Genomic DNA, 23,476 nt, shown 5'->3' with positions numbered 1-23,476 from the left:
TCTCCACCCAGCGGAACTGCGCTGCCTGGCCATGGCTAGCAAAGGCACATGGCTTCACAAGGACATGATGTTGGGGGGAAATCCCCCACTACAGGCCTGTGATGCCTCCACCCCTTGCTCCTGGGCTGACTGCCATCCCCTATTCCTGGAGTACTCAAACCCAAGGCCTGCTATTCAGCATGAGTCAGGGGGTCCCCACCCCATCTCCTGTGCCTTGGGCTGCATGTGAAGGCCGTTGGCGGCGGGTTCTTTGCCATCGAAGCACCGGAGGAATGAGGGCAGCTGCTCTTCCCACGTCAGAGCCTGGGCGTGGGGCTCTCTCACGGCAGGACCTGCTGGAAGGAGCGGCTTTCCTGCTTGTGCCCTTCCCGGCCCCACACTCAGCATTTGGTTCTGGGTGACCCAGGGTTGTTCCAGGGTGACACTGGCCAATCGCACTTCCCCTGCCAGCCCTCCAGTGCTGCCAGCCAACTGGTGCATTCGATACTTGGGGGGGAAGGGGCCGCCCAGCAGCACGCAAGCAAAGCACAAGACCTCAGGGTGTTTTTGCAGCCAGAGCCACACAGGGCTGTGCCACTGGAATGCTGTACGGCGGGGTGGGGGACCTAAGACCTAGGGGCCCGATCCTTGCCCGGATCCGGCTTTCAAGGCTCAGGGCTTCCCATCCCCAGTGTTGGGGACTCCACACTCCTGCCCAGCCCGCTTCCTGGCAGCCCCCTCCCATACACTGAGGCTATGTCTACACTGAAGGCTTTTGTCACGCTGTCAAAAAAGGAGGTAGAAGGATTTTGCACAAAAGGGTTGTTTTTTTTGCGTAAACTGGACCCATCTACACTGCTTGGTTTTGTGCAAAAACCTCTTGCGCAAAAAGCATCAGCAGGGAATATGCAAATGACAGTGCGACAAATGCTAACGAGCACTTCATTAGCATACTTTCTGCCGGCAAAAGCCTGCAGTGTAGACATAGCCTGAACCCCTCATTTTTGGCCGCACCGCAGAGCTGAGGGGTGCTCACAACAAATGCTAGCTCAGCCCAGCCTCCCCCTTCCCTCCCCTGGCTCTGGTGAACGTGTGAACTGTTTGTCTGCTTCTCAGGGTACGGCGAGACTGCGGGGGGCCGGTTTTGGGGATAACTCCGCTGTGTCCCGGGAACGCATTTGCTCCTCTGGTTTTTTTTTTTGCGGAAGAGCAGACGCGCTCTTTTGGAAGCCCCTGTATTCCTCGTTCTACGATGGGGGGGGGGGCTTTTGAAAGAGGTTTTTTTTCAAACATTTGGCCCAGTCCAGACGGCCCACATTTCAGAAAAGCCTCTTCCAACAACAGTATGGGGAAAAGCTCCGCAAAATGCGCTCGGCCACGCTTTGTCCGATAGATCCTCGCCGTCTAGCCGTACCCGCAATCGGGGCCACGGCACTTAAGGGGCGGATTTTTTTTTTTGCTTCTCACTTTTGTGCCCCCCCCCATTTCTCTGTGGCTCAGTGGCTCTCGATCCAAAAAAAGCCCCCCCCTCCAGACTAGAAACGCAGCAAAACTCTGCGGCCCGCAGCCCCTGCCAGTCTCCTTCCCAGGGGGGCGGAGCCTGGGTAGGAGCGACCCGCTCGGGGCAGGGCACCACGGGGGCGGAGCCTCGAGAGTCCGGGGGCGGGGGCTCCATGCTCTCGCTGACATCACCAGGCAGGGGCGGGGCTTGCCCGGGAGCCAGCTGCACGAGACGGCGCTTCCCCGCCGCTGCCATTCTCCGCTCGGCTCCCCGCCGGGGCCAGGAGCGCGCGTGGCGGCCGCAGCTCCGCGCGCTCCCCGGGGCGGGGGTGCCACTGCCCATGGCTTGCGTGGCCCCCGAGGAGAGCCCGAGCCCGGCGGCCAAGAGACTCCACTCCCGGTAGGAGCGGCGCTGCCCGGGTCCCCGCTCCCGGTGCGGGGGGGTTTCCTGGCGCGGGTGGGGGGCAGAGGAAAAGTTCTCCCGCCAGCGCCGGGCGCTGCAGCAGCCCTGCCCGGCGAGCAGCGCGCGGAGCCCGGCCAGCAGAGCGCACGCTGCCGGCTCTTGCAGCGCTCGCCCAGGGGCCCCGGCTAGCCGGGCTGCGGGCGGGAGTGTGCTTCCTGCCGGCTCCCACCAGCCTGCGGCGGGGTGTCTGCAGCGCGGCCGGGAGCGCTGCTTCCCCGCGTGGATCTGGCTGGACAGGCTCTGCTGCTTGCGCCCTTGGGTGCGCCCCGGAGCCGGGCCGGCTTTCCTCCCACGCCGCTGTGTCCCCCAGGGCAGCCTGGGTTCCAGGGAGAGGCTTCTCGCTGGCATGGCTTTGCCCAGCCCACGGCCGGAGGGGTGCGAGCACCCCACGCCCGCATGGCCCCCAATGGGGCTGACCCAGAGACCTGCAGGGATAAGCGCAGGAGCATCCCCCTAGCCCTTCCCTGACCCCTTCACTTTGGCCATTGGTTTTCATTCCTTCCTGGATCGAGCCGCTGAGGCTGCCAGACCAGGTATTTGAATGTGGCCTTTCCCCTGACCTCCGGTTTGAGAGTCCCTCCTGGAAAGGTGCTTGAAACCGGTGTGTTTCAGTGGTGACAAAATGCAGCTAGTTGAAAATGTTCTGAGCACCTGTCTGGTCTACCTGTGTGTGTGGTGGTGGGGAGAGGGGGGCAGGAACCGCTCCATTAGCCGGCAGCTGTAGTAGGCTCTTATCCTCTTGACTAGAGGAGGACAAAGAACCCCCTCCTCCCCCCGTGTTGGCTACCCATGCATCTGCAAGGGGAATCCTATGGAGAGATGGTCCGAGACTTGATTCTGTATAAGCCAGTGTCGCTTGCTAAGTCATGTAGCACAGGGTAGGTCTCCTCCTCCAGGTGAAAAAGCACACAGGACAGCCGTTCATATATGCACTGAGGATTTGGGTGCAGAGCTCAGTGGAGGTGGGCTGATTAGAAACGAGCTTTCCGGCATGTTTTGTAAGAGGCGAGGAAGAAGTACTGGCCCAGGGGAAGTGAGAGGCTGTTACTCTCGTGGGGGCACTGAACGTGTAAAGAGAAGAGCAGGAAAGAGAACGCAGCCTCCTCCGAGTAGAGACAAGCTATGACATGGCTGTAATTAACCTATAGGGGTTCTTGACACCGACCCTGTCATTCCCTTTGCTGCTCTTGTTTCCGGAGCGACTAACTAAGGGTGCTTCTCAGCAACTGGCTAAGATTTCCCCGGGGCCAAGCAGTCCTGGGTAAGACTCGGAGGGGTAGCCATGTTAGTCTGAATCTGAAAGAACAATGAGAGGTCCTGTGGCACCGTATAGGCTAACAGATTTATTGGAGCATAAGCTTGCAGATGCATCTGACAAAGTGGGTCTCTTGCCCACGAAAGCTTATGCTCTGATAAATCTGCTAGTCTATAAGTGCCGCAGGACTTCTCCTTGTTCCAGATAAAACTGTTGATTCCATTAGGGGTGGGGCAACTTTTTTGGGTTGGGGGTGTTGACCCACTGAAAAATCAGGCGGGGGCCGTGCACAACTGAGAAGTGGGGGGGAGGGAACCCTCACTGATGTGGCCCCTGACTGAGGAGACAGCCACTCCCCACAATCCTTTCACAGCCCAGAGTCTGGGAAACCCAGGCTAGTAGTTTGTTTGCTCCAGCCCCAGGATGGGGGGCAGAGGTAGAGCATCAGCGCAGGTCCCCCGCAATGCTGGGTAGGACCCCTGAGCCTTGGGGGCCAGATCCAGGCAAGTCGGGGTGCCACGTCTGGCCCCAGGGTATTAGGTTCCCCACCCCTGCTTTCCACGTTCAGAGCTTGGGGTATGTTTGTCCAAACCACAGTCTCAAAGCGAACAATGGACGTCTGCCACGCGCAGAAGCAGTGTGTGTGCTCCCAAACTCCGTGCAAACTGAAAAGGCTGATCTTTCCCAGCTGTGGTCCTGCCTGTGTCTTGAACCGAATCAAAGAGGTCTAGTGAATTGGAGTAAGTTTGTGACTGTAAAAAAAACTGCTGTGTTGCTATCCATGTTATCTGCATTTCAGTTGCGCCACTGCAGCGGGGCGCAGTTTATGCAATATCTGGAATTTTTAAAATAGTTCCCCCTAACCATAGGCAAGATGGTGGGTTTTTTCCCATTCCCCCAGCAACTAAAGGGTTATTTGTCTGATTCTGTTGAATATGCTTGAATAGAACGCTAGGTGCCTGTTTCAAGTTTTTTTTCCTCTCCCTGTTGACCGCCAGCTCCTGGTAACAGCCAAAAGCAAATTCACTGTTGCAACTAATAGTGTAGCCTACAGCTGTTATGGGCTGGGGCTTTGGAAATGTATGTTGCGTTCTAAGCAGGTTAGAGTCAGTTCCTCCTCTTGCAAATCTTTTAGTTCAAATAAACTTTAACCATTTTTGGAAGGGAATCCAAGTGGATCTTTTGTGAGTCTTTAATGCAGGCCCCTTGCACGGTTTCCAGAGTCGTATGCAGTGCTGCACAACTCCTAATCCAGGAAGGGATAGGGGAGGTGGATGGATCCCTCACCCCCTCACAGTGAATTCATCTAGTCCAGTGGGTTTCAGACTATAGGTCGCCACCCAGGACTGGGCAGTGCAATGTCAGGAACTGGGTCTCGCTGCAGGGGGGTCAGCTGAGCAGTGGGGGTGTGAAGGCAGCTCCCTTCCTATCCTGCACCGCAGACTGCGCTGCGCCCCAGAAGCAGCCGGCAGCAGGCCCGACTCCTAGATGTGTGAGGGGGTGGAGGTGGCGGGGGCGGGGAGAGTGCACAGGGCTCCGTGCACGGCCCCTGCCCTGAGCACTAGCTCTGCACTCCCATTGGCTGGGAACCAGCTGCTTCTGGGGGCACATGGCCCGCGGTGCCAGGAGAGGCAGAAAGCCACCTGAGGTCCTCTCCTGCTGTTTTGCTGACTGGGAACCGCTCAAAGTAAGCCCCTCCTGCCATCACCCTGACACCCCCCAAAGCCGGAGTCTCCTCCGACACTCTAAATCTCTCTCACTCCAGTCACATGATGTTGGGTCGCAGGTGTCAACCATTTTCTACAACTGGGTCACGAAAAAAAAAGTTTGAAAACCGCTGAGTGAGACAGGGAAGAGGGGTGCTGCTAAAACCCCCAGCACACGAAATGTGGCCACTTCGGCTGGGTCGAGTGCCAAGTTCTTGGGGTTGGGGTTCTGGGGGGGGGGGGGGGGGGGGCGGGGGGGGGGGGGGGCGAAGTTCCCATAGACCATGACTGCTGTAACCGGCTGGTGTTCCCCTCCCCCGCTGGGAGAATTTTCCATGCTGCAGCCTTGAGATTGTCCTTTTGTGCCTGACACACACACACACACGCTTTGTGCACCCAAGCTCCCATTGGCTGCCAGGGGAATGTGGTTGTGCTTTTGTGTTCCAAGCCCTTTGTCGGTGGCGAGGATGGTGACCTCGGGAAGAGCTCGCACAAGGGCCGAAAGTGGCGTGCTGAGCCCAGCGAATGAGTCCGGGCATTGTGGTTCGTGGTGGATAGTGTGGGTCAGACTCCTCCGGGGTGGGGGGTCCTCTGAAACCCCAAAAGTTAAAGGCCTGTTTTACGAGGCTGTGCTGCAGATGGCTGAGATGGTGCATGAGAGAGGTCGGCGTGTGCTGGGGGGGAACAGAGCAGCACTGAATTCACATTAGGGCGCATTAGCGATCCTACGTGGAGACGATATTAGCTAATGGTGCACTCAGATCGGAGTCGAGCAGAGCCGGCACGCAAGCTTCGATAAGACACCCCGTTCCCCTGTGCTGCTTGTCTGCAAAGGATCAGACAGAGCCGAAAACATGTAGAAACGGTCCCGATTTCCCCTGCGCATGGCACCAACCGTCTCTCAAAGCAGCCTGGTTCTCCCTCTGAATGAAGGTGCCTTGTTGTTATAGACTCGTGGGCTGCCTTTCGCTGAAGCCAGTGGAGTTGAGGTTCATAAGAACGGCCAGGCAGGGTCAGACCAAAGGCCCATCCAGCCCAGTGTCTGTCTGCCCACAGGGGCCAATGCCAGGTGCCCAGAAGGAGTGAACAGAACAGGGGATCCTCACGTGATCCCTCCCGTCGCCCACTTGCAGAGAAACAGAGGCCAGGGACACTACCCCTACCCATCCTGGCTAATAGCCGGTGATGGACCTAGATAGTGCCTCCATGAATCTATCTAGCTCAATAGCCCTTGGTGCAAATGTGTGAGATGCCACACCAAGTCCTGGACTTCATCACATCCTCTGGCAAGGAGTTCCACAGGTTGACTGTGCGCTGCATGAAGAAATGTCTTGTTTGTTTGTTTGTTTGTTTTTTTTAAACCTGCTACCTATTCACTTCATCTGGTGACCCCTAGTTCTCATGGAAACAAGTAAATAACTTCTCCTTATCCACTTTCTCCACGCCAGTCATGGTTTTATAAACCTCTCTCATATTCCCCCTTAGTCTCCTCTTTTCTAAGCTGAAAAGTCCCCGTCTTTTTAGTCTTTCTTCATGTGGCACCCGTTTGAAACCTCTCATCACTTCTGCTGCCCTGCACTGGCAGGATTGGGCCGTATGAAGCCTATTTTTGGAAGATGTTTTACCAGCGCAGGCGAAAGGGAGCTCTGAGGAGGGTTCTGGAATTGTAATCCATTGGGGGAAGGCCTACGACCTGAAGGCCCCCAGCACAGCACGGAGAACCTGTGTGAACACGGACTCGCTCGACACAAGCTTATCGGAGGTCGACTGGAGTTTCGACTACTCGCTTACCTTCGCCCCCTGTTGCCGCTGTGAGAGGCAAGTGGGTGGGGGGGAGACAGGAGCCGGTGCAGGGAAGAGCCGGCTTAAAAGCTGTTCTCTCCCCGCCCAGCACTGTCTCTGTGGTGCTGCCTGCTCTCCTCTTCTCCCCCCCTCGTGGCGGCCCAGGCCCCTGGCCGCTGCCCACAGAAGCTGCTCTGGCAGCAGACCTCAGCAGCCTCTGTTCGCAGCAGCCAGGGCTGGCCACCGCAAAGAGCGGCTGCTGGACTCAGCTGGCTCGGGGTCCGACCTGGGCACACGTACCAGCATGGCCCTACGGGAGCGCTGATTCAGATGGCCTTTTCTGTGCCAGCTTCGGGGCTGTCCTTGGGAAGAGGCCTGCGTCATCGCTCACCTTTGGACCGCGAGTCACGGTCGTGATGGATGGGGTGGGCCTGGCGGCTCGCTCCATAAATCTGAGCAAAGCTGGAGCCTGACATGGGAGAGGAACGGCCCTCCCCGCGCTGCCCTCGCTCTGTTTGTCACTGCCTTAGGAAAGGACGACTTGGCTCAGACCGGCTCCGCTCTGATGCGCTTTACACCAGACCCTGGCCGCTCTCCGTGCTAGGGAAGGGAGTCGGCGTGCGTTCCCCTAACACAGCGGTTTTCAGACTTTTTCCCATGACCCCATTGAAGAAAATTGCCTTAAACCCAACATAAGAATGGCCAGACGGGGTCAGACCAACGGTCGGTCCAGCCCAGCATCCTGTCTGCCCACAGTGGCCAATGCCAGATGCCCCGAAGGGAGGGAAAACAACAGGTAATCTTCACGTTATCCTTCCTGTCACCCTAGGCAAACAGAGGCTGGGGACACCATTCCTACCTGTCCTGGCTAATAGCCATTGATGGACCTAACCCCCAGGAATCTATCTAGCTCTTTTTTGAGCCCTGTGAAAGTCCTACTCTTCTCCACATCCTCTGGCAAGGAGTTCCACAGATTGTACGCTGAGTGGGGGAAAAAACCCTTCCTTTTGTTTGTTTTAAACCTGCTGCCCATTGATTTCATTTGGTGACCCCTAGTTCTTATATTGTGGGAATAAGTAAATAACTTTCCCTTATTCACTTTTTCCACACCAGTCGTGATTTTATAGACCTCTATCCTATCCCCGCTTACATAAGAACATAATTAGATATTTTGAGTAGAGAGTTGGGTCTAGGGTCAGGCTGGGGATGGGGGGTTTGGGTGCAGGAGGTGGCTCCAGGATGGGTTAGGGGATAGAGACATGGGGTTGGGTCGCAGGCTTACCTCCAGTGGCTCCCGATCAGCAGAGCAGCGGGGGTGGTAATGCAGGCTTACTGCCTGTCCTGGCACCCTGGACCGCTCTGCCCCCTGGAAGTGGCCAGCAGCAGGTCCAGCTCCTAGGTGGAAGCCCTGGAAGCGGATCTGTGTGTTTCTCTTGGAGGCAGGCACTGCCCCTTCTGGAGGTGGGGCTCGAGGCAGTGTGTGGAGCCCCGTGCCCCCCCCCCCCCACCTGGAAGCCAGACCTGCTGCTGGCCTCTTCTGGGAAGCAGCGTGGTCCAAGGTGCCAGGACGGGCAGGGACCCGGCTTTAGCATCCTCTCTCATCCCCTGGTCTCCCTGCAGCCAGGCCGCCCAGTGCCTGACATTCCACGCCCCCGTTGAAAACCACTGCCCCAACTCACCTACCTTGCCTCACTCCGAGTCCTGGAGCTGTGTCTTTTGAGGGAAGCGGGGTGTTTGCGTCGGTGGCGCTCAGTCCATCAGTCCGTTACAGCCAGTGCTCCCTGGAAGCTGAGCACTTGGGCGGCTGCCCAGGAGAGATTCACATGCTGTTCCCAGCTGATTAGCAAAGTGCTCACAGCCTCCCCCAGCTACCAGCTTGTGTTTCTACTGGCGGTGCACATTGGCACACGCCTTGGTGCACATAACAAAATGTGTTCTGCACACGGATTAAAACAATGAAAGGGAACACTGGTTACAGCCCCCACCTTGCAGAGTTCTGGAGGCCCTAGGGTCAGGTCTTAAGAACATAAGAACGGCCAGACTGGGTCAGACCCAAGGTTCATCCAGCCCAGTGACCTGTCTGCCCACAGTGGCCAATGCCAGATGCCCCGGAGGGAGGGATCACAACAGGTAATCCTCACGTGATCCCTCCCCTGCTACCCATTTCCAGACAAACAGAGGCTAGGGACACCACCCCTACCCATCCTGGCTAATAGCCATTGATGGACCTAACCTCCATGAATCCATCTAGCTCGATAGTCCTGGTGTGTCAGCCAGGAGGGCATCTGACACGTTTGCACCAACTCCTCAATTGCCCCTCCAGCGCTGCACTGGCCCCATAACAGCAAAGAAGACGGGGTCTAGGATTCAGATCCCACACTAGTCCTCGGAGTGCCCTGAAAAGACAGCGGTTTTCTTTTTGGATAAAGGTCCAAATTGGGTGGAAGAACCATGTGTCAGTAAGTCCATCGGCTGGAGGATATTCCCTTTGGAGGCACTTCCATCCCTGTTGCTGGAGTTTGTTTCGATAGCCCCCAGAGATCACACCGCGGCATGAAACGTTTAGATCTTTTTCTGGATATTGAGCAGTCAGAGAAGGAAAGCTCCATAGCATTCAGAGAAATGACGGTGGGTTAGTTTGGAAGTGTGTGTATGCAGTGAAAGCAAAGTATGATGGGGAGCAACAGAAAACACTTTCACCTGTGTGATAAGATTGCTATCTTTCGAAACAAAACTAAGTAGCCACCTTGTGAATGCAGAATGATCCTTTTTATTTCTGTTACTCAAGGAGGTGAAAATTAATAGGTTTTTTTTGTTTTGTTTTATGTGGACAGCTAGGAACTAAACTGAAATCCACCAAATGTATAGGCTGCTCAGGATGTTTTAAAAAAGTAATTATTGTAACCAGTGCTGCTTTTTTTTTTTTTTTTTTGTGTGTGTAAGAGGAAAAAACTCTGGGGCAAACTTGTAGAGGGGAAAAAAAACCACGCTAGGGGCCAAAATGTGGTCATGGCCCCTTTAAGAGCCTGAGCACCACGCTGGGAGCTGGAAAAAAACCCGCCACGCGTCCCAAGCAGGCTTCCGTCAGGAGCTGAGCTGCCCCAGGAAAACAGGTGCCGGTACGCGCAGGGGAAATCCCATTCCTTTTCTGTGGGCTGAGAAAGTAGGTAACGGTATGCCGTTCCGGACAGTACCGTCCCAAAAAAATCACCGATTGTAACCATGGAGTTATACATTGATACGCTGGCTCCCCGGGACCGGGCTGGCACCAGTGTGCTCCTGGGTAATCAGCTGCCACCTGGCGCTGCGGACTCTCATACAGTCAGTAGCACAGGGTGGCAGCCGGCTGCCTGGGAGCCAGTGCATGCTGGAAGCTGGCTTTTAAGCTGGCTCCCTGCACCTACCGGCTTCTGCCTGCCGCCCTGCTTGTGGGGAGCTGGATGCAGCTCAGGGTGGCAGCTGCCTCCCTGGGAACCCGGCTGGGAGCTGGCATGTAACCGTTTAAATGGTTACCAATAAGCATGAGCTTTTTGGTGACCTAAATGGTTGCACTGTTACATTGCTTGTATCAAAGCAGACTGGGACTGAATAGGCAACCAAGCGAGACTCTATCGCTCTGTAAATCCTCTGAGCCAGCTAGGAGAGGTTTCTGGTTAGTGGTAGGAGAAACATCACTGAAGCTTTTCCTAGAAAATACCAGCTGGGGGAAAACGACTGGATGTGTGTAACTGGAAAGATGTTCAGGTGAAATGCATCCTTGGAAATTGCACTTAATATCTAGACTCACTGAAGCAAACCTGGGTGTTCAGAGCACTAAGTGGTAACACTGGGAAGGAAAAAACCCTTCAGTGACATAATTGATTTGGATCCAGGTGCCAAGAGGTTGGCCCTGCACAAGTTACTGATTGTAGGCACCTCATTTGGTAAGACAGGCAAATAGACAGGACTGGAGCAATCGAAAAAAAGTCGGAATAAATGTTACTTCTGATTTTATTTGTATATCATTACATAGTTACATGGACAGAGCAGGCTAGTGGCAGGCGCTCTCTGCACAGTTAAGTGACTGCAACACAGTGCTTCAGACAACAAATCAGATTTGTGTTGTACTGATGACTGTCTCCCTCGTCTCTTGTGGGATACTTACGCAATTCCAAAGAGCCCCCATCCCTCCAACATATGTTTTCTTCTCCCCACATGTGGATTTCTATTGCTGAAATCTCTCCCTTCATGCAATGCCAACTGGAGGAGATTCAGTCCTAGATCACTGGCAAGCGTAAGCTCTGGCATGCTTTCAAACGCTGAAAAGGGTGTTCCAAGGAGGGGGGAGGAAAAATATTCTCCTTAACCTCCGAGGATAAGACAGGAAGCAATGGGCTTAAATTGCAGCCAGGGAGGTTGAGGTTGGACATTAGGAAAAACTTCTTAACTGTCAGGGTGGTTAAACACTGGAATAAGTTGCCCGGGGAGGTTATGGAATGTCCATCACTGGAGATATTTAAGAGCAGGTTGGATGGACATCTATCCGGGATGGGCTAGATGGTGCTTGGTCCTGCCGTGAGGGCAGGGGACTGGGCTTGGTGGCCTCTTGAAGTCTCTTGCGGTTCTCGTGTTCTAGGATTCTATGCTGTGGACCATGAGAGTTGCCAGTGGAGAGCTGACAAGGCCCCTGTTCTGTGCGAGAGGGATTACTTGGGGTGAGGGAATGGTTGTGTAGACCTCTCTCGGGCTTGCATAACTGGTTTGTAGTTTCAGCATTTGTGAGTAGCGTGGTCATCCCCGACAGACGTCAGTGGACTACCCCAATACACTGCCCCATGGCAGCTTATCCTCTGCGAGCAGCCGCCTGGCGTTGTGGCTAAGGCACTGGGCTGGGGCCCACGGGATGTAGGATGGTTTCCTGGCTTTGCTACAGATTCCCTGTGTGATATTTTTTGGGGGGGGCGTGGGGGGGTTGGCAAGTTGCTGTATTTAAAAGGGGAATGACGATGAAGCTCCTTCTCCCCCCCCCCCCGCCCCCCAAGCCTTTTAGAATAGACAAGAGACAGTTTGCTGGGTTTGGAGAAGGGATGGAAAACCTTGTGTAATTGGTTAAATGTGACGTTGACTTCCAGTTTAACTGGTTAACCAATTAAGAGGGGCTGCCCCAGCCCAGATAGGCTGGAGCCCCCCCCACCTGTACCCCCCTCCGGTCCATTGTGGAGAAGGGCAGCTCTGGGCATCTGGAGTAGGGATGTTAGATATCGGGTCATTGAGTAGTCGTGTAATTGCACAGAATCTTAGCGGTTACATGATTATTCGATAGTCCCTGGGGCGGGGCTGGCAGCCAGTGCGCCCATTCCCGGGGAGCCCCTGCTGCCCAGCATAGGGCAGCAGGCGGGAACTGGTCCATCAGGGGAGCCAGTTTAAAAACCAGCTCCCTGTGCAGGCTGTGTGCTTGTTGCCCTGCGCTGCTGCCTCTGATGCAGAAGCAGCAGCGTGTGCTGGCAGCAGCCCCTGGCCAGGGGCAGTCCGAGCTCCGCATGGACAGAGGCTGTTCTACAGGATGGGTAGCAGGCTCAGTCTATGGGGCGCTCGGGTCCTCCATCGCCAGAGACGGCTGTGCAGCAGCCTTCCGTGCCCCCACCCCTGCTGCGTCTGGTAGAGGCAGCAGCACGGGGCGGGGGACAGGGCAGCACCGTGAAGCCAGTGCTTGGGGGAAGTGGCTTAAGTCGACTCCCCCCCAGCACCGGCTCCCCCCCCCCTTTAGTACTTTTGCTGTCTGGAATTAATTTCTGTAGTTGTCCTGGGTGCCGTAACCAATTAGGGGTGGCTTAATTTTATATGAGAAAGGGAATTAGAGGGTGTGTGTGTCTTACAGCCACAGGATGAAAAGCCGTTAGCATGGCTGGGAAATGGATTTACTGCAGGAGAGACATTTCAGAATTCCTTTACGAACAGTCACCCCTCACTCCCAGTACCTCTTCTTCAGGAGGTTTAATAATGAGGCTGCTGCATGACCAGTCCATAGACTTACTGCCCTGATGGGTGCATTACAAGTACCTAGGTAAGACCCACAGAAATGCCCTGTGCCAGTTTAATTTGCATTCTTATTTTCATTGCTGCCGACCGGGGATATTCCAGTGTTTGGATTGATGCCAGAGCTGTCTTGCCTTTCCTGGCCTGCTTCTCCAAAACCGGGCTCCGCTGCAGATAGGTCAAAGATCAGCTAGGTTGGCAGAAGGCTGGAGAACCAGCTTCTGTCTCCTCGGAGCGAGGGCTGCAGTGTTGGATGAAAACTGGTGCAGTGTGGCGTGCCGCTGGGAAAAGCACTTTGTGGACGACAGCTGATGGAATGATTTTAGCCTTTCGATCCTGCCTGCATTCACCCTCCTGTGCACTGAAGCATGATCCATCCAGCTCCAATTGACATGGAAACTTTAGTGCTATAAGTGCTCCGCTCCCAGCTGTTCTTTGGCCGGAATTAGGGACTTTGTGCCTACAAATTCCTTGCTTTGTCTGGAGCTCTGGGGCAGGGAAGGGCTGGCCAGAGCGGTCAGCCTCATCAGGCATGGAGTTGAACTTGGATAAGCAGCCACAGAGGTTGGATATTTTTTTCCCTCTCTTGACCTCTTTCCCCCTGCAGAATCTGTTCCCTACTAGGGAGTAGGGATGTAATAGTATAGCCGATTATCCGATAAGCAAATGAAAACTAATGGGGTTTGAAACAGCTTCCATAGGAGGAGCGATTTAAAGGACTGCACCGTCAACCTGTGGAACTCCTTGCCAGAGGATGCGGTGAAGGCTAGGACTTTAACAGGGTTCAAAAAAGAGCCATGTAGATTCATGGAGATTAGGTCCATCAGTGGCTATTAGTGGATGGTGTCTCTAGCCTCTGGTTGTCTGGAAATGGATGACTGAGGGATTATGTGAGGATTCCCTGTTGTGATCCCTCCCTCTGGGGTATCAGGCAATGGTCACTGTGGGCAGACAGGACACTGGGCTAGATGGGCCTTTGTTCTGACCCAGTCTGGCCGTTCTTATTAAAATAATCCTGGAACTCTGCCGCCGACCAAACAAAAAAAAAAAATCTCCTTTCGATCCCAAGCCACCTGTAGCTGCCAGAATCTTCCTTTGCGGTTGTATGAGCTGTGAATATTCGTCTTCCCAGCAGCGTCAGGTGCCAGGTCACCCATTGTACTCCACTTACAAAGCTTAGCATCCTGCCCTGGGTTAAAACTGCCAGCCGTCATTGGACCTGGCGGGATTCTAGGCCTCACCGTGGCTTCTCGCCAGTTTCATTTTGCACTTCAGTTTGCACGCGCTGGTTCTCTCGCCTCAGTCTGGTGCGGTAGATCTGCCTGGCATCACATCCTGCCGGGGGGTGTCTGACTCCAGACCAACCGCTGCCCACGAGCGTTCAGCACACTGGAAACGTTTGAGATCTGCAGACTCACGGTTTTCAGGAACCCCTGGATGTGGGGCTGGCTACCTGTCAAGCTGAAACCTTCAGCGGTGGGTCTGGGAGCCTGGGGCACTTGGATGAGCCGTGTAGACATTGAAACTCGGGCTTTGGCGCCGGAACTGCTGCAGTGGATTTCTGCTTGCTGTGCAGACATACCTGCTGAGGCCTGGGCTCCAGGATGGCCACTTTAGTTATGGAGGCCACGCCAGGGTATAGAATCATAGGACTGGAAGGGACCTCGAGAGGTCATCGAGTCCAGCCCCCTGCCCTCAAGGCAGGACCAAGGCAGGGTAGCTGGTTTAAAACTAAGAAGTGAAAGTTCTTCTTCACACAGCGCAAAGTCGACCTGTGGAACTCCTTGCCAGAGGAAACTGAAGGCTAGAACTATAACAGAGTTTAAAGAGAAGCTAGATTAAATTCATGGAGGTTAGATCCATAAAAGGCTATTAGCCAGGGGGTAGGAATGGTGTCCCTGGCCTCTGTTTGTCAGAGGCTGGAGATGGATGGCAGGAGACAAATCGCTTGATCTTTGTCTTCGGTCCATCCTCTGTGGGGTGCTTGGTGCTGGCCACTGTCAGCAGCCGGACCTTTGGTCTGATCCAGTATGGCCATTCTTACGTTCAGTGTCTCCCCAGAGCAAACCGGAGGGACGGCAGGTCCCATCGCTGAATTGGTACGTAGCCCTACTCTCCAATCTGCAGAACAGCCAGGCTCCGCTCCTGTCTGGGAAGTGGCGTTGGGCAGCCGTTGTATTGAGCGGAAGTGCCTGTTTCTGGCACTGGGACGCTAGCGCTGCCTTCTCTCCCATGCCAGTGGGAAGAGACAGCGCAAGATGAACCTACCGCCAGCGTAGCCTGATTACGCCGGAGTTAGTTTCAGAGAGTGGGTGTGGGAGGAAGCACTGGGCCGGGACTCGGGAGATGTGGCCTGTCCTAGGCTGTGCCACTGACCGGCCCTGTGACCTCGGGCCAGTCACTTCACCTTGCTGTCTCCTCTCCTGCACCGTGGCTAAGTTCACCGCCTCCTGTACCCCAGTCCTCTACCCAGGCTCCCCTTCTGCACCAGACCCTCCACCCCCCCCATAGAAGTGTGGCCCTTGACCACTTACCAAAATCTTGGAGTGCCCCACCCCCCCTAAAAATTATTGCTCAGCCCTGCTGTGTAGTCATTCTGGGAGCCCAAGAAAACCACATGGTCTGTGTCTGGCCACCGCCTAAAAGTGTAAGTGTGTGTGTGTGTGTGTGTGTGTACACACTAATAATCTATATAAAATATTATTTTCCTCCTTTGCACTACACGACAGGCAGTCAAGAGCTTATGCCCCCCACCCTCTGGAAAAGCTGGAATTCTCCCACGGCAGCCTGTGCCGTTGGCCAGAGGTTTTGCGAGCCGCCCTGCCGATGCGGTGGGAACGCTGCGTCCCGCCTCCGCACGAGGCTGATGAAAAGCGATTGGGCTGCAGGGCCCGATTAGCATTCACACAACATCTGGCCTCCATTAAAAACCTAAATCCAGGTATAAGCTCGTCAGAAAGCACGGGACCCGCTCTCCGTAATTAGCATGCCCAGAGCCCCACTTTGCTACACGCCCATCCGTCTTGCAGGCTCCAAACCGTCAGCAGCTAATTTCAAAAAAGCATTTTCCTGGCAGAAAACTGCTCCCGGGGCCTGTAATCAAAGGAGAGCTAACGAGAGCCAGCCCGCTTTGCTGGGGCGTTGGGTTGGCGGCTGCGCTCTGTGGGCTGTTGTGCAATGCAGTGAACGGGGGAGCAGTGCTGCTCCTAATTTGGCTGTTAAGCTGCCTCCCATGGGACAATATTACTGTCCTCCAGCTTTGCTCCCTGTGGAACACTGCAGCCCGGAGGCTTCTGGTTACCACGTTTTCTGCTTCAGCCGTCCCAGTTGTCCAACTTTACCAGGCCACTTCACTGGGCTCCGCTTTCCCTCGTTCTGATGGCATCAAGCGTATGCACGGGATGGACACGCCTTCGCGGCGGCAGCTGCCGTTACGTTTGATCACAGCTGGGTGGGGCTAACATGCTACTCTCCACCTCCCTGACTTAGGCCAGGTCTGCACTACAAAACCGGGGCCGGGCCTACACTAATGGGGAAGGTGGAATCAAGCTACGCAGCTCCAGCTATGTTCGTTATGCAGCTGAAGTCGACACACCTTGATTCAGGGAACCCACATCAGGAGGCTGATGGGAGCAAACACTCCCTTCGGCTTCCCTTACTCCTCGCAGGGACAGGAGTACCAGCCGGGATGCCCTCTGAGTTTGATTCAGTGGGTCTTAAGGAGACCTGCTAAATCGAACTCCGGGAGATCGAGTGCAGCAGGGTCCATCTTCTGTGCAGTGAAGGCGTGGCCTGAGTTGCCCCAGTTTGTCGGCACATGGGCACCTCATTAATGACGTCACTCATCCGTGTCTACCCGTGGCTCCTTGCATCGGCAATGTGCGCGCTCACCAGGAGCACTTGTCAATTGAACTGCCAGTATGGGGCTTTGTGGGAGGGCTCCCGAAAGCCAGAACCAATTTCTGTGAGCAGCGCAGTGTGTTTGCTGGTGCTTTGCTACCTAACTGCTTCCGCCTGGCGCTTCGCTGCTCACGGAGGTGGCTGTGTGGAGCAGCCGTGGCGTTTAAGTGTAGGCACGTCCATCGTTCCCTTCATGTAAGCTGCCTTGCGTCCATCTACTCTGGGGCATAGAGTAGGGACGTGAAATCCTCTTTCAGTTAAACAGCATTTAATTGGTTAATTGATTAAATACGGGCAGATGGGGCCGCTCCAGCCTAGTGCCCCTCTCCCCCAACTCCTCCCTCCCCTGCTCCAGCTGGGCTGCTTCCAGCCCCACACAAGGATGCCGGCTCCCAGCCTGTGTGGCTACATTATTCATATAGTTGCAGTTGTGTAACCGAGGTTGACAGCCTGCGGGAGTATAGACACGGTCGGAAGATCGCCTTGGAATGAGCATCCTACAGAGGGCGGGTTTCTCTGTCCCATTTGCCAGATGGGTCTGTCGGAGCTGGATGAGATGGGGGGTGGGAATTGGCTGACAAGCCGGTCTCGTGGCCTAAGGAGGGGGCGCTCTATGGTATGAACATAAATGGACTAGATTCTGCCCTGGAAACTTGAGATTCGGTGTGTGTGCTACCAGCTGCGCCCTCACCTGTGAAATCCGTTGAACGCTGAATTTCTCTGTGGCTTTTTTTCAAAACTCTTTTGCTCCAACGCAGGTGTGATTTTTAAGGCTTCTGGCTTTTGGGCTGTGCTCTACACGGTTTCATAGAATACTAGGACTGGAAGGGACCTCGAGAGGTCATCAACTCCAGTCCCCTGCCCTCATGGCAGGACCAAATACTGTCTAGACCATCCCTGATAGACATTTATCTAACCTGCTCTTAAATATCTCCAGAGATGGGGATTCCACAGCCTCCCTGGGCAATTTATTCCAGTGTTTAACCACCCTGACAGTTAGGAAGTTTTTCCTATTGTCCAACCTAAACCTCCCTTGCTGCAGTTTAAGCCCATTGCTGCTTGTTCTATCCTCAGAGGCCAAGATGAACAAGTTTTCTCCCTCCTCCTTATGACACCCTTTTAGGTACCTGAAAACTGCTCTCATGTCCCCCCTCAATCTTCTCTTTTCTAAACTATTCTTTGCAATGGTTGTCTTCACTAAGGCCCCAAAGCAACAAAATGCACGCTTAGTGTTAAGCACATGAGTATTCCATTGATTGATGCGTGCGTTGACAGTTATTGTCTCCTTAAGCAGGCCTTTGTCTTGCTTGCTACTGTGTATGCCAAAGGGGGAACACACATGGAGGCGCCGACGGTGGCTTGTTCCAGATTAGCTCCCCAAAAACCAGAAGGCAAATTGGGTGGCCAGCGAGCTAACAAACGGCCGAGGACTGGAGCGGCTCGGAAAATGGCAGGAACTTTCTCTAAGAAATATTGACAGAGATGAACAATTGTTTTCTTCCAAAACCCAAGGAAGGTGAGAGAATCTCTCTTACTGGGCCAGCTGCTGTCAGTGACAGAGTAGAAGATAGCATCTCATCTCTCGACTGGCCTGCGACCAGCCAGGCTGCATCAGCGCGGCAGAACAGAGTCTTGGTTAGTAGCCAGGGAAACGGAAGTGATGGGATTCCACCCTAGCTCTGCCACAACCCGAGGCTCCGCCCACAATCCCCAAATTTGGGGGTGGAGCTGGAGTTTTGTTTCCTTTCGCTGGCCAAGCCCCTGTCCTGTTTCTGTGATGCAGAAATGCAAAGCGCATGGGCCCCGATGATGTACAATCCCATTTCATCAGTTAACCCATAAAGCGGGATCCCGCGGGGGAGGGGCTGCTACTCCCAGCCCCCCGGAGCTGCCAGTTGCTGGCCTGCCCTATGGTGGCTCAGGTGGGGCTGGAGCAGCCGCTGCCTCTGGTGGGCCGCTCCCGGGGCTAGTTAATCAGTTACCTTACGGGTTACCCATTCACACCCCTTGCTGGAATCTCACCCCTGCAAACCCCACAGTGACTCCATTGAGGCGGGTGAAGTTATTCCAACTGCACAGAGGTCGCTGCGAGATCCAGCCTGGGGCTCTTCCTGCGCCGGTTTGAGGGGGAACAGTCGTTCAAGGCCTGGAACCCGCATCGCCGGCTAGAAGGCAGTTGCCAGATTCATTCCTTTGTGGGAGGGGGTGCTAGCAGGGGGGCCGTAAGTAGCCGCGGTGCAAGCCTGGTGCCACACAAACACTGAGTCATCTGTCGGGGCTGTCAGCGCTCTTCCGCGGCTGGCTGCCCGAGGCGAGCTTTGCACACAGTTGGGGATGCATTTAAAAGGGAAAAAAAAAAAAGTAACAGCTCCAAACATGTGATCAGAATTTAAAAAGCCCTGTACCAATTAAAGCAGCGAGCGATGTAACTGCTCTTCAAAGGCTTCTGGCAGCCTGCTAATCGGAGAGGCTGCTGGTGAAGCCAGCCTCTCCAAAATGCCCTGGATTAAGCTAGGCAGGCTGCTCCAGCGCACGAAATCCTTATGGAAGTTCTGGCGAGCCTGCGTGTCGCCTGCCTCCCGAGCCCTCCGCCCGCGCCGGCTAAGGTAAGGCGCGCTGGCAGGGCGGCATTGTCCCCTGTCCCGTGCTCGGCTTGGCTTTGAGCCGGATGCCGCGTGTGCGTTTCGGGGTGACGCCGGCTTTTGTTCGGTGTCGTTCGTCTCCGCGCCCCGCCTGCCCTGAGGGTTCCTGTGTGATACAGATGTCTGTGCAGGGGTGGAGCGCTCTGAAGAAGTTATCTGTTGAGCAGGGGTTACAAGACAGCTCCCTCCCCTTCCCGCCACCCCCCCCAGCTTCCATGCAGTTATTTCTAGGCTGCTAAATTCACCCCCTTCTGCGAACCAGCCGCAGAATAAGGGGTCTAGGCCAAGGCTGCGTTCTGTATTGCTTTGCAGTTCTCCATGGGGGCTTTTACACAGGGGAAGCTTATGCTAAATAGCATCGGGCATGTGTCTTTGACATCCGTTCTTGGAAACCCACGGTCACTGCAGCCGCTGAGCGCGCTTCCGGCAGGCAGGCAGTGGACAATGATCGCTCCACCTGGCGCTTGGATCAAACCTGGCTTCTGTGGTGCCCAGGGCATCCTGCTACTGCAGGGAGCTAGAAGAGAAATAGACCGAGCTTGAGAGCCGCAGGACACCTTTTGAGGTGGGGCTTGATTTGAAAAGATGAGCAACGTAGCACCGCGGGTAGGAAAGCAGACATGGCTACTGCTTAGACACAGCAGCCGACGAGACAGCGTGTGCGCCCACGACGCTGGGGAGGATCCTTTGCCGCTCGACTGATCTGTCTCTGCCCGTTTGCTCCTCTGAAGAGCAGTGTATTGTTCAGAGCTGTCGTAATATTCCTTTTATTGGGAGCCTGTTAGATCCAGAGGTAACCATGGCATTGCCCTGCCAAGTGGCGGCCAGAAATGATCTGGAATGTACGCACGAGTTAGCCGTGCCGGTGGGGCGGAACAATAGCTATGGCATGTCTAGTCCAGGCTGTCTTCATTCTGAGATGACCCCGCGTTGCCAATTTGGCTTAGATCCCTGCGATTTTAGAGGCTGTTTGGATTGTTCTCGGGATCTGCCACTCCCTGGGCCAGAGGCGTTTGCAGAGGCCGCATGTTCAATCCCCGAGGGGGGAGGGAAAGTCCGCCCTTCATAACAACGGCTATTGTAGCTGTGGGGGGAGAGCCAGGGAGGAAATTCTGGCTATGCCGCTGGCGTTGCCTATAACCCAAAGATGGGGGAAGGCAGCTAGTGTGGCCAGGTCTCACCATACTTGGAGGGTTTTTTTTTTCTTGAAGTCCCAGCTCCTGGATTCAGGTGACTTATGTGAAACTCTCCTCTTTCATGTAGAGGGAAACTAAGTGTTTGGTTGTGATGAAAACTTGGAACCCCCCCCCCCCCTAAAACTTTAAACACCAGAAGGAAAATAAAAAGATCCAAAATGTAGTTAAAAAAAAATCTCAGGATGGGCTTAACAGTCATAAATGGAGGGGGGGGGGCCCTTGATGTGATTTTGGCCATGGGGGAGTAATAGGGTTATTTACATTATGTAGACCCTGGAAGACTCCCTGGGGGTGGGAACGGTGATCATGGGACTGTCCCCCTTAGAAATACAGGCCCAAGCCTATTTTTGCAGGCTTGTGTAAAGACATCAAGCTCTTGTGTCCAAGGCCAGTCCTTGGAACTCAGTGGTTGTCTACCCTGGGGATTTTTGCACCAGGGCAGCTATGCTACTGTCACTGTCCCCGTGCAAATCCTGTCACGGAGGAGCCCTGCACTAGTGTGAAAGGTGACTTTCTCTACACATGCTAGTGCAGCACACGGACACGAGCTTTCTAGCAGAGTAGATATCTCAGCATGGCTACACCAGTGCCCAGATCCCCACCGTAGATGCGGCTTAAGGATAAAACCTTACTGGTGCCAATAGGTCTCGAGAAAAATGCTCGAGAACCCCTCTAGTTACATCACATGCTGCTTTTCTGCAGGAACTGAAACCACGATGCAATAGAGTGCCAGGGTTGGCCGTTCCAACAGGGCTTTGCAAAGGAGTGTTAAACAGGCTGTGAGTTTGCAAAGTTGGCTGTTTCCGTTGGGTCAGCAAAAGAGCATAATTATTGTCTTGCACATTTACTGTCCCACGGCTTGCCAGTGGCTGAGCCTTCTGGCGGGAACCCTGCCACATTTCAGTTTATGGACTTACTGATTAAACATGTGGCCTTTATAGATTCTTCCTCTCCCCCCTTCCGCCCCCGCCCCCCCCAACATGTCATACAAACATGAAAGCCAGCATTTTGTGCTCTGCTGCTGCCCTTAGGTTGTCATCGTCCTCGCTCTTAGTCTGTAAGGACTGACTTGGGTTAAGTAAAAAAACAAAACAATAACACTTTTGGCATGGCGTTTCCCACGCTTACTGACACCTAGGCATCTCTTTTAGGGGGAGCGCTTTGGCCATTCACGTTTTAAACGCCACCTTCTCCAATTCTGCTCAAAGCAAGTCGCGCTCATGCCAGGTCTTGTCTACGCTCGGTAGCCCTCCTCGTGTTTTACTTTGGTGGAGCTGCATTCTGCTTAGCAACATGGGGAATGTTTGCCCAAGTAACCCAACTGTCCATACAAGACTCTGCGTTTTCTTTGGCTTGGAGTCCCCTAGGAGTCACCTGGTTACCTATTCTGTTTGCTCCCTCTGGCGCAGGCCACTGTGGGCAGACAGGAGACTGGGCTAGATGGACGTTGGTCTGAAAGTCTGGCCGTTCTTCCGTAATACTATGCCCTGTCTGCTGGTCTGAGTCTGGCTTTGCCTAGAGAAGCTGATGAGCTGTGTCCTCGGGCGCTGGCTTCTAAGCTGGCCGGGCTGGTGTATTCATCTCCAGACTCCTCGGGAGCAAATGTGGTTCATTCTTTCCATCCATGTGCGGAATAAAATGTTCTGTGCACTGGGGCAGGTGCAACTGTGCACCACCAATGGCAACAAAATACCCAGCTGTGGGCGAGCTGCTAATCAGCTGGGTGGGACTGGGATCTCTCCTGTGTGGCCACACGTGAGTACAGCTTACAGGGAACGCTGCTTGGGAACCAGAGATGACAGGTGAAGAGAGGAAAGGGGGCCCCCGGGGAAGGGCTGGGATCCCCCCTCTCTTCCTCAGTGACCACTATCGCTGTGCTGGGCAGTCCCACCCCCTCCCTCCCTTGCAGCTGGAGGTGTGTAGGGAGCTGGGGCTGTTGCTCCGCTTGACCCATTGCTATGGGTAAGTGCGGGGGGAGCCAGATCCCTGCTGCAGGCCTCAAACTTGTGTGCTCCCCCCCCCCCCCGTTAGTTCCTTCTCCCTGGTGGCGGGTTGTCCGCTCCTGACCATGGAGCTGAGGGGGTGCATGTGATCCCTCCTGCCCCCTATGCATGGGGCACAGCCGTGTCTGGGTTTGGAATAAGGGCGAAGCGGTTTCTTTAAAGAGATCCCGCTGAGCGGGCTGCGGATCTGTGGAGTGCTGGGATTTGTCTGCGTTTGGAGAGTCCCCAACAAGCGGGGTGTAGAGGCAGCTTTGATCACAAACAAAGCCCAGCCGGTCGGTAGGTTTGTTTGAGGATTTTATCACCCCCCAAATTTCAGGGAGCGCTTGCCGCTGTTGCTAACAGCCCTGAAAGCGCGAGACGGGTGCCGCTCCGGGAAACGATGCGTCATTGGTGCCATCTGCTCTGGCACGGCTCTGCCAGGGAAAAATCTGCCTCTCGTCTCCTGCCTAGCTGCCCGGAGAGCTGAGCTGTCTGGAGTTGACTTTTGTGGCCTGCATCAACCACCAGCTTTGTTTTCACTTGTGGACTTTGTCTGGGTTTGGACCCCAGAGGCGGGAGCCGCTGAAGGGATAAGAACCGGCAGCTGCCGGCGTGCCTTGGCTCGGAACGGATGTCTGTTGGCGGCCGCCCGGTTTGCATTCGTGCCGGCAAGGTGTTGACGGCACTCACCATTCCGGGTTCTCTGCCACAGGAAGCAGAGGAATCTCAAGTAGCATCCAGGTCTCAGCCAAGCCCCCTGTCCCGCCTGAATTGGAAAGATCCGGAGTGGGATCGAGCAGCTGCCACTCTCGCTGATCTCCCCGGGAATCGTGGCTCTTCAGCGTCTCTCTGGATCGGACCCCAGCTGCTCCAGAAGACGCCGACGCTCTTGTGTGTTTTCCGAAGGAGTCGAACAGCCTCTGTGGGCCTGACATACTTAGCAGTGCCGGAGCGGGAGGGAAGCTGCCGAGAGAGAGGGAACGGGATCAGATTGGCTGCATAAGATGCTGGAACGATCTTTCTCTCTTCTCATCCCCCACCCCCCCTTCCCTC

The 23,476-nt window shown here is 54.9% G+C and overlaps 1 protein-coding gene across 4 annotated transcripts in view; it reads left to right on the top strand.

The window, feature by feature from the left end:
• Window positions 1-1,697: 1,697 nt before the first annotated feature.
• The window catches only part of GPSM1 (G protein signaling modulator 1), a 159,425-nt gene continuing 137,646 nt past the window's right edge, over window positions 1,698-23,476 (top strand). For 2 of the 4 annotated variants that reach the window (XM_075905593.2, XM_075905590.2), the window contains exon 1: window positions 1,701-1,879. In XM_075905593.2, the coding sequence (XP_075761708.2) occupies window positions 1,821-1,879 (59 nt within the window). In that variant the 5' untranslated portion in view covers window positions 1,701-1,820. Of the gene's footprint in view, window positions 1,880-18,659; window positions 19,207-23,476 lie in introns of those variants that run through there. The other 2 variants (XM_075905594.2, XM_075905591.2) reach the window with 2 other exon arrangements.

This window comes from Pelodiscus sinensis, chromosome 23 (assembly GCF_052426305.1).
Source record: "Pelodiscus sinensis isolate ZL-2025 chromosome 23, ASM5242630v1, whole genome shotgun sequence".
Taxonomy (NCBI): Eukaryota; Metazoa; Chordata; order Testudines; family Trionychidae; genus Pelodiscus; species Pelodiscus sinensis.
Note: the sequence above shows the minus strand (reverse complement) of the source record. Positions and strands in the feature narration are given on the sequence as shown.